This window comes from Ranitomeya variabilis, chromosome 2 (assembly GCF_051348905.1).
Source record: "Ranitomeya variabilis isolate aRanVar5 chromosome 2, aRanVar5.hap1, whole genome shotgun sequence".
In the NCBI taxonomy this organism is placed as follows: Eukaryota; Metazoa; Chordata; class Amphibia; order Anura; family Dendrobatidae; genus Ranitomeya; species Ranitomeya variabilis.
In genome coordinates, this window is record NC_135233.1 from 596,816,782 (window position 1) to 596,832,636 (window position 15,855).

The 15,855-nt window shown below is 47.7% G+C and overlaps 4 protein-coding genes across 9 annotated transcripts in view; 2 read left to right on the plus strand and 2 right to left on the minus strand.

Moving 5' to 3' along the window:
* Positions 1-44: 44 nt before the first annotated feature.
* On the plus strand, positions 45-3,120 carry NIP7 (nucleolar pre-rRNA processing protein NIP7). Its single transcript, XM_077288521.1, has 5 exons — positions 45-202; positions 1,250-1,336; positions 1,535-1,673; positions 1,771-1,911; positions 2,385-3,120. The coding sequence occupies exons 1-5, from the start codon at positions 75-77 to the stop codon at positions 2,502-2,504; spliced, it is 615 nt and encodes a 204-aa protein (XP_077144636.1). The 5' UTR covers positions 45-74; the 3' UTR covers positions 2,505-3,120.
* TMED6 (transmembrane p24 trafficking protein 6) lies at positions 2,732-5,762 on the minus strand. Its single transcript, XM_077288520.1, has 4 exons — positions 5,506-5,762; positions 4,812-4,938; positions 4,276-4,424; positions 2,732-3,447 (listed from the first exon to the last, which is right to left on the minus strand). The coding sequence occupies exons 1-4, from the start codon at positions 5,704-5,706 to the stop codon at positions 3,214-3,216; spliced, it is 711 nt and encodes a 236-aa protein (XP_077144635.1). The 5' UTR covers positions 5,707-5,762; the 3' UTR covers positions 2,732-3,213.
* Positions 5,763-5,904: 142 nt separating this feature from the next.
* TERF2 (telomeric repeat binding factor 2) lies at positions 5,905-14,645 on the minus strand. Of its 6 annotated transcripts, none has more exons than XM_077288515.1 (10): positions 14,370-14,645; positions 13,341-13,436; positions 13,049-13,170; positions 11,215-11,301; positions 10,905-11,048; positions 10,636-10,811; positions 9,785-10,138; positions 8,718-8,803; positions 8,300-8,337; positions 5,905-7,471 (listed from the first exon to the last, which is right to left on the minus strand). In XM_077288515.1, the coding sequence occupies exons 1-10, from the start codon at positions 14,515-14,517 to the stop codon at positions 7,313-7,315; spliced, it is 1,410 nt and encodes a 469-aa protein (XP_077144630.1). In that variant the 5' UTR covers positions 14,518-14,645; the 3' UTR covers positions 5,905-7,312. The 6 variants fall into 6 exon arrangements, with proteins under 6 accessions (XP_077144630.1, XP_077144628.1, XP_077144629.1 ...); XM_077288513.1 differs by having other exon boundaries at positions 9,785-10,333; positions 14,370-14,644; XM_077288514.1 differs by having other exon boundaries at positions 10,905-11,051; positions 14,370-14,644.
* Positions 14,646-14,901: 256 nt separating this feature from the next.
* The window catches only part of CYB5B (cytochrome b5 type B), a 57,247-nt gene continuing 56,293 nt past the window's right edge, over positions 14,902-15,855 (plus strand). The window contains exon 1 of the mRNA XM_077288522.1: positions 14,902-15,151. Within this exon, the coding sequence (XP_077144637.1) occupies positions 15,008-15,151 (144 nt within the window). The 5' untranslated portion in view covers positions 14,902-15,007. The remainder of the gene's footprint in view (positions 15,152-15,855) is intronic.

Consider the following 15,855-nt stretch of genomic DNA (forward strand, 5'->3'; position numbering starts at 1 on the left):
TGGCTGCACCGTGACGTAAAAAAAGTCGCCATGTTGGTGGAGGTATTGAAATTAGTGAACAAACTTTATTGAAAATGAACAGTCCTTTCCCAGAGTGCATTGCGAGACTTCTCAGTCAGTATCCGCCTGGGTCGCACGTGGGAAAGATGAGGCCGCTGACTGACGAGGAGACCAAGACCATGTTCGAGAAGCTCTCCAAATAGTGAGTGAGGGGTTACACGGCGCTGTGCAGAGGTGTTTGCTGTCAGTGAACAGAAACGGTTTGTGGCTTTTTCCATTCTGTGACAGCAAGCAGAGGTTTGGAATATGAGGAAAAGCAATGGTGGTCATTTCCATTTGATAAAGTGGAGTAACTTTACCATTGGAGGGGTCTGACCACAGCAGGCGGGCTCGGTCTCAACCTTCTCTAATTTGCTTTTTTTTTTGTACCAAATTTTTCAGTTTCAAGACTTTTGCAACATTTCTCTTTATTTTATTCTACTTTTTTTTTTTTTTAAAGCAAAAAGTTGCAAAATGTACACACAAAGAAAGTTTCAGTCTCACATAAAAATGACACCTGGGATGGTAGGACTGGATTACTACATCTGCGCAAACATTTACCTTTTTCTTTTTGTATTATTATTTTTAAAGTCTCGATGGGAACAAGTATCTCGAAAACAAAAACCAAGACCGCAATGACAAATGTAAAACAAAATAATTTAAAAATAGACGTAATTTTAAAGGCACTTGGTAGAGATTAACACCTAGAGAAAGAAAAGCTATCGTCTAAGGGACTGGAGGAGAAAGTGGAGCTCTGTGAAGCTTCCAGCCATCCCATAGACAATGAATGGAGCGGAGGTGGAGTTTTTGCACCTCTACTTTATTCCCGGGGCTCCGTAGGGCCCTGTTCTTTGAATTGCTGGTCGGAACTCTTGTGACCAGCATGTTATCCCCCGCCCTTTAGATAGGGGATAACTTGTTTTTTTAAATAATCCTTTAAGGTTGCTGCAGTTCCTTGCAGGGTGGGTGGGTGGCTGAAAAAGACTGAATGGCAGCAGCCCTGTAGCCCCTTTGGTTTTGGGATTGGGGGAGACCCCCAGAAGTCATATTGTAATGATGTAAATATTCCTTAGATATAAAACCCTTTGATTGCAATGCCCCTTTTCTCTATGACCGGTCACATATGTTATCAATGGGATGATAGTGGTTGTAGTAGTGATGGTCTTGATGTCTTTGTGGAATCCTCCTCATCCTCTTTCTTGATCCTTAGTATTGGAGAAAATATCAAGCTTCTCGTGGACCGACCTGATGGGACGTACTGCTTCCGGCTACACAATGACCGTGTGTATTATGTAAGGTGAGGCAACACAAACTACAACTTTATGGGGTTGTTCTAGGCCGGAGTTGATTGCCACTGGTCTGTTATGGGGGAGGTCTTGGCACACGGGGATGTGTCATCTGCAGCCATTACTATGAGAGGAGCTGTGAACACAAAACGGGACAACTTGTAAAGTTCCATTAATTTTTTTAATAAATGCCATTTTTTTTTTCCCAGTGAGAGAATGCTGAAACTGGCCACAAATGTCGCCCGAGATAAACTTGTGTCTCTTGGAACCTGTTTTGGAAAGTTCACTAAGACGCAGAAGTTTCGTCTTCACATTACGGCTCTGGATTATCTGGCGCCGTATGCAAAGGTGATAAGAAAATCTATTGATCCGCTATAACAAAAAGTGATATACTCATCATCCTGCGCTGCTGCCGGTACCTGACGCCTGTTTCTTTACCTCGTAGTACAAGGTGTGGGTGAAGCCTGGATCCGAACAATCTTTCTTATATGGCAACCACGTTCTAAAATCCGGACTGGGGAGAATAACTGAGAACACCACACAGTACCAGGGGGTGATCGTCTACTCCATGGCCGACGTTCCCTTGGTGAGTATTGCTGCTTCCTGCTCATATTAAAAGGGGTATTCACATCTAATATTGTGATTATCAGATCCCTTGGCCCAAATTCAGACATCCGTATATAAGGGTCTGTGATACACGGAACGGCCTTGGGGTCTCCTGACTCAAACTTTACACCTTCATAGACACTTATGAGCCTGCCAAGTTCCAGCTAGTCTGTATATTGTGGTCTATACCCGAAATTTAATGTATGTACATCCGATTTCGGCCCTAGGATATATATTCATTTTATAATCATTGCAGATTCTGACTTCTGGGACCCCCACAGTTCTGAGAATGAAGGGCCCCGCCACACTAATGTATGATGTGTGAATTAACTATGCTACCCCTTCCTTGTCAGGACCGGTGGGGTCCCAACACTTGAAAAAAAAACGTTTTGTTAATTTACTCCCATCTTTGTTTTATATCATTTGTTTTATATTATTTCCGTTCCCTTGCAGGGTTTTGGTGTAGCTGCAAAGTCCACACAAGAATGTAGGAAACTGGACCCCATGCAGATTGTCGTTTTCCACCAAGCTGACGTTGGAGAATACATCAGACATGAGGACACTTTGACCTAAATCACAGAACTTGAGAAAGACTTTACATGCCTCCTATAATCTACCGTCATGATGATCGGACTGGGGAGAACGTTATGTACAGGACTGAGGAAGACCCCTCCTTTGTGTACCCGGACCTAAAACCTTTAATCACCATCCTATTAAACCGACTGTATCAAAAGATTGGGTGAAGTCAAGTTGATTTTCTTTTTTATTGGAGTGAAAAATGAGACAAGACACCAAGAGGATTTTCCACTGTCCATTTATTTTAAGCGCTTTGTTTACAGCCTTTATAGGAAATATCCTTCATTCTACCGTTTATATAATATTCTACCTAAGGGATAATTCACACTAGCCATGTTTTCTGGTCCATATAATAGCCAATCAATGGCTCTCCTGATCCAGACTAACAACTTCCAGACAACGCTTCCTAGAATGCAAGTCGTGTGCATGCACCGATCAAGCAGGGAGCGCTGGAAGATTTCAGCTCTGAAGCCAACACAATTGTGAATGCATAAAATATAGATTTTATAAGGGGGCACCCTGAAAATATTTGTGTTTTTTTTTCCATCTTGCTTATATAAAGGTTTGATAAGGACAAATTTAGCTACATATAAAATATATAATGGTTACAAAATTGTCATAAGACCCGAGTTACTGAAACTCGCTCCCTCCATTGAAAATGTGAAGTTTCCTTCCTGAGATGCATCTGTCCATGTGCAGCACATCCTCAGCAGCGCGGTTTCTGGGTTTCGGTCATTGGTTTAGAGTTGAAAAGACGTTTCAGGAAGTAGAGCTGCAGGACCCCCGAGACCACAATAAGGACACTGGTACCCGCGGACCACCAGTTCACATAGTGATAGTTGGACATCAGCCTGTAGTAATCAGATCCTTTCCTCATGCGAGCAAAGGTATAGTATCTCCACATATGAAGAACGCGAACTTGTACCAGCTGGGCGCTTTGCTGGAAGAGGGGGGAAAAAAATGAAAATCTATTATTTTAGCTTTGTGTATTTATGATCTTGTTTGCGCCAAAGCCAGAAGTGTTTCTCCTTTTTTTTAAGCTTTCCTATTAAATCTACTTTTGGATTTAGCTTCAAATACTGCATTGATCAAACTGAAGGGTCATGGAGATGCCCCCCACCCCCAGCATGAGATTATGCAACACGATTATAGACATGCTGATGGCCTCTGTGTTCTGCACGCAATGGCATTTAATGGGAACCTTTCCCTTCCTGAAAAGCTAATTACTTGTGGATATACTGATAATTTGCAGGTAAATAGCAGCAGCTAGAGGGAGAAAATGACCTTTTATCCTCCCTGCAAGTTGCTTACTTGCCGTCATCAGGACGGAACAAATGGATTGACAGCCTGTTCTGCAAGAAGCCTGGTCTCTTAGGGTGTACATGTCTGCACTGCACAAAACTTATAGGGCACTCACTTCTTGTAGAGAGCAACTTTGAAATGCAGCCCATAAAGGCAAAATGGAGTGCATTAAATTTAAAGGGATGATGTCGCACCTTTTATTTCTGACTGCTGAGTGGATTAGTTGCCAAGGCAAATTGTCTGATGCTTGGTCAGATATAGTGCACCTGTCCTGTTCTTAATGGGCAGATAATGTGGATGACGCAGCGCCTCGCCGATGAATGCTGAAGTTGGAGGAGCTGCAGAACCTCTTTCTTTGGTGTGGTATTACAGTAACACATCAGTGTGCATAGAGTCTAAGACAAATCAATGTCGCAGCCGGGTTATCAGTGTTGTTCTGTGACCTGGTCTCGAGCGCAGGACTCACCTCAATAGTAATCAGGGTGTCATTTAACTTCTGCCTGTCATCCTGCGAGTGCTCAGGTCCTTGTCCATCATAGAACACCCCAAAGTTCAAGTACACCTGCACTGAGCTGAAGCTATTCTTCCAATTATTTATACAGAGCTGATAAAACCCTGAAGAAAGGAAATGGAGGGGATTGTGGTGACGCATTAAAGGTTCCTCTTGCACAAGGAGAACACACGAATGTACAGATGTAATAAGGCCCAGACTCCCGCGGTTCAATATTCCTGTGGGAATCTGGAAAAACACTTATAGTAGCTAATTATTCTTTTTTTTTATAATTTTGGAAAGTAATTAAACTTTGCAAGGAACTTTTATTAGGGGGATTGGTTTTCATTGCATTCCCCCGTTTTTCACCACATTATTTGCTGCCTTTAGCAGAGGATGGGAAGCCACTTACATCTTTTTCTTTACAAGGAATGAAGACAAATCCCCTAATAAAGTGATTTGCAAACTTTCAAAAAGTTTAGTCTTTAATCTAATTTTCTCCATCTTATTACCTGTTTCCTTGGTCTGGAAGTTGATTTGACCACGGACTTCCTTGGAGGACTCAATGAGAAAACCCTGGGGATCGTGGGCCGAGGCAGACACGTGCCTGTCCCGCATGATGCCAGATGTCCATTGAACCTAGAGAAGGTAAAAAAAAAAAAAAACTAATCAGAAACAAATGGAACAACCTTCGCAATGAATGGAGACCCCATGCAAGGGCTTGTGACTCAGCCACTTCGCCTTATGTAGTAGGAACAGACTGTTCTCTATAGACTTCGAATTGCCAGACCTTAATCCTGTTACAGTAGGGAGTGCTGCTCTGGAGCACGAGCTTCTGCTTTTATAAATTTTATATATATTACCGCACTGCTTTACATTTAGGAAACATCCGGCTGTTTGCTCTGGGTAAGGGAAGGGTCACCTTGGTGGAAGTGATAAGACGCCGCTGAGAACATTTCGGCTGGCAGCAGATGTTAAGGTTTTCGTTGTTGCATCAGCACAAGGAAATAATGTAAAGGAAAAAGTGTCGTGCCATAAATGTAATATAGAGGGGGGGAAAAAAAGCATTGATTGGGGCACTACAAGTCCCAGAAGGGTGTGATTGGTTACAGCTGTAGGTTAGAAATTTGCCTGATTATTTTGGATGCAGTATAGGTTGTTTTATACAGGTTAGGGGGAATGAATGGGTCCCAGACCCCCACTTACCTCATATCCAAAGTAGAAATAGCCGCTCTGATGCGCAAAGTGCCAGAAGCATTCGGTACCGGCCGGACCCACCACAACGGCAAAGTCATAGCGGTCCGCCCCACGGAACAAGGGCTCGGAGCCGGGAGAGCTCAACGGCTCGGACTTCTGCTGCAAAACCGGGCACAGGAGAGACAGGAGGAGAACGGCGAGAGCGAGCATGATGCGAGCGGCCCAGGCAGCATCTAAGCCCTGGGGATTAGCTACAGCTCAGCAATCATTAACCCGTCCTGCCCACAGCCCCGATAAGGAGGCCGACGGCACAGGCTGGGCTCGTACCACGGATGGTCCAAGCAAAAAACCTGCATCCATCTTATAAAGGAAAAGCAAAAAAAAAAAAACACAAATGAGCGACTCCTGGAAAATAAACTTTGGACGTTTATTCAGCAACACAAAAGTAGAAAATATTTTGCACACAACTTAAAAAAAGTGAAAAGATAAAACTTCTGACAACTGGAGGTGGGGTTGTCCGGCGGTGACATATTGAAGATCGTGGGCGTCTGACACCCACCACCCTCATCGATCAGCTTTTATCTGCTCCGGTTGTCGCCAGATAAAAACAGTTTGAACAGAGCGCATGTCCATTCAGTGTGTAATAGCTCCTGCCAGGTGCTGCAGAGCACTTCCTATTCTTTCTGCAGCACCTGGCAGCGACCGCTTAGCCGATCCTTTTAAAGTCTTCTCATCCTGTGGCCTACCAGGGCTTGTAACAGCCGATCGTTGGATGTGTCGGATCCCCATGGATCGGCTATTGATGACCTATTCTAGGCATAGATCATCAATATGGGTGTAGTCAGACCACCCTTTTAAAAGGTTAGGGATATTTTCAATCCTTTCTTACTTAAATGCATGTATTTAGGCGGAAATAAAAAATTGCACCGTTTGTCCTCTATGTATGACCTTTAGTGCTGGCTGCAGGATGAGTTAACTAAGAAACTGTTAGTGAGCTCTTATGGATGGGAGAGTTTAAATCCTTAATCTTCCTCCTTTCAGCTGATTTATGACCATAAAGTCCAGATCAATAATCCTGTGGTCATAAATCAGCTGAAAAGAGCTCAAAGAAGAGTCGTCTAGATACACTGCGTCTGTGCACATAGCCCACAGCACACGTCGGGAGCTTTTTTAATTTACCAGACATTATTTCGGCCTGCAAGTGAGCAATACTGTGCCATCCAATACAGAGGACCACTGGAAAAAGACTTAACATGTAGTATACATTATTTTGGGCTTATTTAGAGCCAACCCCATGATGGGCACATAACTCCTAACAGTGGGCACAGATGCAGCGGGTACCTTGTTCTTAAGCTAAGAGCTCCCTGACAGATTCTCATTTCATTCATTCTGCAGTCAACAACCAACCGATTACAAAAATGATTTTCAGCCAAAAATACTTACATTCAATGTGTTAAAAAAAATGCCCTTAAAGATGGACATGTCCCTTTAATTCTACAAATCCTGGAGGAGCAGAATGGGGCTGTAGGGCATTATTAGAGAGGGGAGCTGGGGTATAACAAAACGTGGTATGGACAGAGCGATCGGGTGACCCCTCAGATGGTCAGGCTAGAGAGAAGCATGGTTCCGGGGACTTGTAAGGTTCCTTTATCATCACATGACGTGGCTCTCTAGTGGACGGTGGCTCCGGATGATACAGACGTGTGTCCTGCACACAGTGACCATATTCTCCCAGAGACAACATATTGCGGATATTTACAGGAGACGGCTCCCAGAGGTGAAGATGGCACCAAACACGGCCCCCCGGGGTCGGCTATCACACCAGAGACAGCTTCTTCATCGTCCTCCACCGGTCCTTTATCATGATATGCGTGCGCTCCTTGAATGGATAATTATTCAGGATTTTCGTCCATTTGCCTTCACCATATTTTTCTACTCCTGACCGGATCCATTCGGTCTCTTCTGTTGACCATTTCTGCACAAAAAAAAAAAAAAAAAAAAGAAACGTCAGCGCCTGCTGGGAGTTTTAGTGCTGCAGGTCACCGACCTTGCAGCAGAGTATTCAGCTCGCACGACTAGCTGACCCTGGGCAATAAGCAACCCGTAATTTGGGAATGGTCACATGACAGCCCGGCCAATCAATGATGATCCTGACCGCGTGCACATTGCTCAGTCAGAATTGGCCGATCTGCAGTTACATGGGGCGAGTGCCCAAATTTTGCTCCCTTTAACCCCTTCACCCCTGGGGCCATTTCCCATTTTTATTTTTTCCTCCCCTCCTTCCAAGAGCCGTAACTTTTGCATTTTTCCATCCTCATAGCCCTATGAGGGCTTGTTGTTTGCGGGACAAGTTGTACTTTTCAATGACGCCATTTATTTTATCATGTGGATACACTGGAAAGCTGGAAAAAAATTATTCTGTGTTGAAATTGCAAAAACAAAAAGTGCAATTTCACAATAGTTTTTTTTTTTTTTTTTTTATTCACCATGTGCACTATATGGTAACACTGACCAGCCATTATGATTCTCCAGGTCTGTACGAGTTCACAGATACCAAACATGTCTACTTTTTTTCAAAGTCGTGAAAATAATTTGGAACTTCGAATAAAAAAAAAAAACAATGCACCAGTGGACCTGAGTCATGTCAGTAAGGAGATAAAATAAGAACTGTCACTTTAAGTGGCCGTTGGATCACGAATCCCTTTAATTGTTCCATATGCAATCTTCTATCATAAGTGCACACATCATATTTTCTATCCAGCGGCATATCTTAGACAGAAGGGCAGCGCGGCGGCCATCTTACCTTCTTTTTAGCAGTGCTGATTGAATAGTTTGTAGATCCTGCAAAATATAAAAATAAAAAGTTTACCACTGGTGACGGAGGAAATGTTTCCTGTAAAGTTTACTGAAGCCTCTGCTTATTTAAAGGGGTTGTCCACACGATATAAAGTTTACTAAGCTGAGATCGTCTGATCGCTTGTGCTACGTACAGCATTGCAGCCCGGCCGTAACCATTGCTGCGCCACCTATAACCAGTGCTGGGCCGGTCAGGCATTGGGTGGGGGGGGCATTTAACCTAACCACGTCCCAAATCTCCTGCCGGACCCTCGTGCAGTAGAATCCCTCCTTTATTACACAATTTACCAATAAGGGACGCACAATAGTGGCTTCTTTTTTGGGGGGCAGAGTTTTCCTCTGAGTGAGGACCAGGCGGCACTTACTGCTCCTGAGAAACAGCTCATCCTCATCGCTCCAGGTGTCCGGCTCTTCCGCAGCAGTCGCCCCGTCCGAGGCCGGATTGTCAGCTCTGCGGGGGAGGGACCAAACACAATATATCACTGGAGGTCCGGCCTCTAATACTGCACTCATGTATCTGCTGAAACTAAGGGGGATGTCCGGTGATCATAAGATCGGTGGGGGTCCAGGCACTTTCATCCCCTTAACAATGCACACGTATGACCACCACTCCATCCATTCCCTATAGCGCTGTGTTCCGCTTTTTCCGGCAGCCCCATAGAGAATGAATAGAGTGCGATCCGCTTTGCAACAAAGATAAAGACGCCCCACTCTGCCACCGATCCGGTGAGCGGTCACAAGCCAACATGGGGGCAAGGAGTCTAGAGACCTCCGGGGAAAGCACTGGCACGGGAGCTCCAAGAGGATACCTGAAAAATGAGGCTATTTTACCATTAACGTGTTCAATGTGCAGGTACGGGATTTTTCGGGACATAAATTAATTTTGGCGATACCAAAACTGTTACGTATGCACGTAATAAAATAAATATTATGAAGAATTTTATATTTGTTTTTAATTCAGAACTTTGCTAAAAGGAACACGACGACGGCAGCAACGCAGCGCAGCGGCTCCATACACCCGAGGGTCCCGAAGTATTGTGCACCTTCATCCATATGTGGGAAGGGATTGAAAGGGGTCGTCCGGTTGTGGGGTACGATCACTGGGAATTTTGATGCCAGATACAAAACAGCGGCAGGTTGGATCCATCTATTTCTATGGGGCTGTGGGATAAAGCCCTATAGGGGATGCATGGCGCGGCGCCGGGCGAGCGCACTGCCACTCTATGTTATTAATACGCATTTTTGCTTTGCAACGACAGCAGGCATCGACTTAATGTTCCCTTTGAGCATCCCAAAAAAATGATAAAATGACATGTTTGGGTTATAGGTCATCATGTGACTTTACAGCTTTCTCAGTCTCCATTCAGACTGGTCAGGTTTTCTGTAAATTGACCCCAGACCTGGCGGGTAGTAAGACGCCTGAAGTGCTTACGAGATTTTTCTCTTCTTCCTTGTGATGGGTGAGCTGAACAAGAACCGGACAGGATCATTGCTGCGCTTCAGCTCCTCCTTGTTGCGCTTCAGCTCCTCCTTGCTGCGCTTCAGCTCCTCCTTGCTGCGCTTCAGCTCCTCCTCGTTGCGCTTCAGCTCCTCGTTGTTGCGCTTCGGCTCCTCCTCACTGCGCTTGGGCTCCTCCTCGTTGCGCTTGGGCTCCTCCTTGCCGACGGTCTCCACTTTAACTTCCTCCTCTTCGTTTTCCTGCTGACTGTCCTGTTCCGTCACCAACTGGTGGAGAGACACCAAACACCTCCGCTGTCCCATCTCCTGTATGATGGATGCCTCCTCTCTGGGGGAGCAAGCACGGGGGCTCTTATTGGTTTGCGTTTCAGCAGAGACCCTTTGTAGACAGGCGTCTCCCCTACAGAAGTCTGTCTCAAAGAGGTGTCTGAATGTTACATCGGGGTTGTCATCTTGACAGAGTAATAAGAACTTAGATCTTATGGCAGAAAGGCTGCACGAGGGGCCGCGGTCTACGTCCGACCTGGAGGGACGAGAAGGACAAACAGCTCATGAGTCCCCATTCTGTGCCTCGTTAGACGGAGAGGACATCAACCAAACCAAGACAAACCTGGCTGCTTTCTTCTGTCCATGCTGCAATACCACGCACCACCTGTACACAAGGGTGGCGCCGTCTAGTATAGAAAGCAGTCATGTTTCTCAACCCCGTTAACTATACAAGAACTCACTGAGAAGAGCTCAGCCTTGATCTTAAACCCATTACTGACAAAATGGCTACATTACGGGCCCCCGAATACTCCAGGGTTATTCCGTCACTGTACGTACCCCGCTCCCTTTCCTTGGCTGGTGCCTTCATTGCTGTGTGATGCTGCAGTCAGACCATGGGTTGCGGTGGTCTCGTCTTCGGGGGATGTATTTCCCAGGCTCGGCTCACGGTGCGTCTCTGGGTCGGGATCTTCCTCGGACTCATCCTTCAGTTCTGCAGACTCTTTTTGTGCAAGCTTAAAAAAAGCAAAAAAAAAAAAAAAAGCAAAGTGTGAATGCGGCTTTTCGCATCCTCCCGGATCATAGAGTGACGGAGCGCCGACATTTACGGTCAGTAGGAAGGAGGGAATTCTCTGGATCTTGCCCTCGAACAGGTCGTAAATCTTTTCTTTGATTGTAGACAAGGAAAAATTAGTGATCAGCGGATGCTTAACGTTCCTCTCCTGGATGATGTGCAGCAGATCCGCCCGCAGCTGCTGAAAGAAGACAGAGACGATCCGAAAATCTGTGCAACAGAGATGTGAAAAGTGGCCAATCCCGGGAGCAACACTCAGCAGTCAGCTTATATACATGGCTCCTGACAGATCCCCTCCCCCGAGGATCTGGGTGAAGTGTACATCCGGGTCGGCCGATACTCACTTGTGTATTTCGGCTCTTGGAAATGTACTTCATCAGGATTTTCTTGGCTTTTTCAAACCGCTGCTTCTGTATACAGGTGACCACCGCCTGGAAAAGAGCAACACATGAGTATCCGATGTGACACAGGATGGGCGGCCATACTCTGCGAGCACCGAGTCCGCAGCCGCGTCTTTAGGGGCCACTTACTTACTAGCTCCTAAAACCTAGCAGGGGGACGGTGCTGTAAGAAGTAGAAGACAGAAGCGGTTTATAAATGCTTCTGTCTTCTAAGGCCTCATGCCCGGGACCGATCTTTTCGAACGAGTGGTGTCTGTGGTTTTCATAGACTGCACTCGTACCTATGATATTCTACAGGGTTGCGGACATGTCCGATTTTTTCCCCAGACCGATTGATCAGCAGAAAAAAAATTGGAGACGATGTTTGATTTTGATCTGAGTGTCAGATCAAAATTGGCAATGCAAGTCTATGGGTCAGTGAAAAAAATAAATAAAAAAATAAAAAAAATCGGGACAGGACTACGCGGGACAGGACTACGCGGGACAGGACTACGCGGGACAGGACTACGCGGGACAGGACTACGCGGGACAGGACTACGCGGGACAGGACTACGCGGGACAGGACTACGCGGGACAGGACTACGCGGGACAGGACTACGCGGGACAGGACTACGCGGGACAGGACTACGCGGGACAGGACTACGCGGGACAGGACTACGCGGGACAGGACTACGCGGGACAGGACTACGCGGGACAGGACTACGCGGGACAGGACTACGCGGGACAGGACTACGCGGGACAGGACTACGCGGGACAGGACTACGCGGGACAGGACTACGCGGGACAGGACTACGCGGGACAGGACTACGCGGGACAGGACTACGCGGGACAGGACTACGCGGGACAGGACTACGCGGGACAGGACTACGCGGGACAGGACTACGCGGGACAGGACTACGCGGGACAGGACTACGCGGGACAGGACTACGCGGGACAGGACTACGCGGGACAGGACTACGCGGGACAGGACTACGCGGGACAGGACTACGCGGGACAGGACTACGCGGGACAGGACTACGCGGGACAGGACTACGCGGGACAGGACTACGCGGGACAGGACTACGCGGGACAGGACTACGCGGGACAGGACTACGCGGGACAGGACTACGCGGGACAGGACTACGCGGGACAGGACTACGCGGGACAGGACTACGCGGGACAGGACTACGCGGGACAGGACTACGCGGGACAGGACTACGCGGGACAGGACTACGCGGGACAGGACTACGCGGGACAGGACTACGCGGGACAGGACTACGCGGGACAGGACTACGCGGGACAGGACTACGCGGGACAGGACTACGCGGGACAGGACTACGCGGGACAGGACTACGCGGGACAGGACTACGCGGGACAGGACTACGCGGGACAGGACTACGCGGGACAGGACTACGCGGGACAGGACTACGCGGGACAGGACTACGCGGGACAGGACTACGCGGGACAGGACTACGCGGGACAGGACTACGCGGGACAGGACTACGCGGGACAGGACTACGCGGGACAGGACTACGCGGGACAGGACTACGCGGGACAGGACTACGCGGGACAGGACTACGCGGGACAGGACTACGCGGGACAGGACTACGCGGGACAGGACTACGCGGGACAGGACTACGCGGGACAGGACTACGCGGGACAGGACTACGCGGGACAGGACTACGCGGGACAGGACTACGCGGGACAGACAATAAAGGGGTTGTCCAAAGAAAACAGGTTAAGTCACTATAAGACTATTTGTTTTGCACACACCCCTAAAATAAAAAATACCCCTTACCGCCTCATTCAGCATTTGCTTGTTGGCATTGATGAGATCCGCAGGGAACGTCTTTATCGTGTCCATGACTCTGACAGCTGATTCCAGCGGCGTATAGTTCTTGTCTTCATCAAAAGTACAGTCTGAGGATACAGGAAGAATCATTGGCTTATAGCTATTCTCACCAGGACGTACCGGGTCGGTGCCAAATACCTCCTGCGCAGTTTCCAGGGGCGGCGAGCGGATCACCAGAAAGGTGCGGGACAAGGAACGATGACCCTGAAAGGTGAGGCGCAAGGGCCGCAGTACTTACCGAGATCGTCCCCTTCTTCCACGCAGGAGAAGAGCTGCATGATGCGCAGAAGTTGGGAGTTCTCCTTCGCACATTTTAAATCTCGCTGGATTAAAACTATATTGAAAACAAAAATGGGATGAAATAAGAGACAGAAGCGCGACCGACAACATTTATGGGATTTGATATTTTAAAGCTGAATGATTGTTAGCCCTAACTACATGTATTTAATTTGTTACCATCTTTTCAGTTCGCCATTAAAAGGTATCAACCACTGAGGACTCTCAATTCTAAATATTTTTCCATCCTGTAATAGTGCGCCACCTGCTGGCGACTTTCAGTAACTAAATAACATCCTGTAATAGTGCGTCACCTGCTGGCGACTTTCAGTAAATAAATAACATCCTGTAATAGTGCGTCACCTGCTGGCGACTTTCAGTAAATAAATAAAATCCTGTAGTAGTGTGCCACCTGCTGGCGACTTTCAGTAACTAAATAACATCCTGTAATAGTGCGCCACCTGCTGGCGACTTTCAGTAAGTAAATAACATCCTGTAATAGTGCGCCACCTGCTGGCGGCTTTCAGTAACTAAATAGCATCCTGTAATAGTGCGCCACCTGCTGGCGACTTTCAGTAACTAAATAACATCCTGTAGTAGTGTGCCACCTGCTGGCGACTTTCAGTAACTAAATAACATCCTGTAATAGTGCGCCACCTGCTGGCGACTTTCAGTAACTAAATAACATCCTGTAGTAGTGCGTCACCTGCTGGCGACTTTCAGTAAATAAATAACATCCTGTAATAGTGCGTCACCTGCTGGCGACTTTCAGTAAATAAATAAAATCCTGTAGTAGTGTGCCACCTGCTGGCGACTTTCAGTAACTAAATAACATCCTGTAATAGTGCGCCACCTGCTGGCGACTTTCAGTAAGTAAATAACATCCTGTAATAGTGCGCCACCTGCTGGCGGCTTTCAGTAACTAAATAGCATCCTGTAATAGTGCGCCACCTGCTGGGGCCTTCCAGTGTAGCCGTTACCCGCTCCTTACGCGACACGATGTCCCGGATCTGTGCGAAGTCCTCCTTACGGCAGTTTTTGAAGGCGTCCACGTACAGATGGAAAAAGTATTCCAACACCCACTGGTTTACCAGAGGCTCCAGTCTTAGCAGGCTGCAGTCCTCGGCGCCCATCTCCATCCTGCACCCTATTAGTAAAAAAATAAATAATTCGGCCGCGAAATGGCCCCACTTCCGGTGATGCTGTCATGTGACTTGGATGTTGACGTCGGCCATGATGGGAAGGGCGGAAGTATATATTTGTGATTTTTTTTATTTATTATTATTATTATTATTACTTTTTTTACGTGTAAAGAATTTGCACATAATGAGATGCAAGCAGTTGATGTTAGAGATACAGTTTTCGGTTTCCACATCAAACATGGCTGCCGGAGCTCCATGCGTAGTTTCTTCTTTATTTGTATACAGTATTCTAATTGGTTGGTGGCCTGAGAGAACCAGCGCTAGTGATTGGATGACTGTTTTGCAAGCATCCCGCCTTTTTGAAGGTGATTGGTTGTCACCTTGGAGACCTCACCTGTGTCCATGAGCTGAGTGTCTGAGGCGTCGCTGCTACGGAAGCCGGGAGCAGTCATATCTGTAGTTACGTAACGCGGTTTACACACCGGCAATGGCGAACAGTGAAGGCGGCTCCAGCGAGGAGTCTGAGGTGACTTACTACAGCCTGGAAGATGTGAGGAAAAGAAACAGCGCGAAAGAGCTGTGGCTGGTGATCCACGGCCGGGTGTACGACATCACACGCTTTGTGGAAGAGGTGAGTACCGCACAGCGACGGTCACTGAGGCGGGGGCGTCTGTGCGGCTTCTACCCGTGATGTGTGCGACTATGTCTGCACTAGAGGCGTTACAGCAGAGGAGAGCGTCCCCGGTATATGGCCGATCTCCGCTATAATGGGGCGTCCCCAGTATATGGCCGGTCTCTGGGATAATGGGGCGTCCCCGGTATATGGCCGATCTCTGGGATAATGGGGCGTCCCCGGTATATGGCCGATCTCCGCTATAATGGGGCGTCCCCAGTATATGGCCGGTCTCTGGGATAATGGGGCGTCCCCGGTATATGGCCGATCTCTGGGATAATGGGGCGTCCCCGGTATATGGCCGATCTCTGGGATAATGGGGCGTCCCCGGTATATGGCCGATCTCTGGGATAATGGGGCGTCCCCGGTATATGGCCGATCTCCGCTATAATGGGGCGTCCCCGGTATATGGCCGATCTCTGGGATAATGGGGCGTCCCCGGTATATGGCCGGTCTCCGCTATAATGGGGCGTCCCCAGTATATGGCCGATCTCTGGGATAATGGGGCGTCCCCGGTATATGGCCGGTCTCCGCTATAATGGGGCGTCCCCGGTATATGGCCGGTCTCTGGGATAATGGGGCGTCCCCGGTATATGGCCGATCTCTGGGATAATGGGGTGTCCCCGGTATATGGCCGATCTCTGGGATAATGGGGCGTCCCC

Bases quoted from the DNA above. Each gene is read 5' to 3' on its own strand.
- TERF2 (XM_077288512.1), bottom strand. From the start codon at position 14,517: ATGGAGATGGGCGCCGAGGACTGCAGCCTGCTAAGACTGGAGCCTCTG. The intron at 13,437-14,369 runs GTAAGGAGCGGG...TTTTCAATATAG, and splicing joins GATCCGGGACATCGTGTCGC to TTTTAATCCAGCGAGATTTA. The intron at 7,472-8,299 runs GTAAGATGGCCG...TTTTTTGTGCAG, and splicing joins TCAGCACTGCTAAAAAGAAG to AAATGGTCAACAGAAGAGAC.
- NIP7 (XM_077288521.1), top strand. From the start codon at position 75: ATGAACAGTCCTTTCCCAGAGTGCATTGCGAGACTTCTCAGTCAGTAT. The intron at 203-1,249 runs GTGAGTGAGGGG...CTTGATCCTTAG, and splicing joins TTCGAGAAGCTCTCCAAATA to TATTGGAGAAAATATCAAGC. The intron at 1,337-1,534 runs GTGAGGCAACAC...TTTTTTTCCCAG, and splicing joins GACCGTGTGTATTATGTAAG to TGAGAGAATGCTGAAACTGG.
- TMED6 (XM_077288520.1), bottom strand. From the start codon at position 5,706: ATGCTCGCTCTCGCCGTTCTCCTCCTGTCTCTCCTGTGCCCGGTTTTG. The intron at 4,939-5,505 runs GTAAGTGGGGGT...TACCTTCTCTAG, and splicing joins ATTTCTACTTTGGATATGAG to GTTCAATGGACATCTGGCAT. The intron at 4,425-4,811 runs GTAATAAGATGG...TCCTTTCTTCAG, and splicing joins CTTCCAGACCAAGGAAACAG to GGTTTTATCAGCTCTGTATA.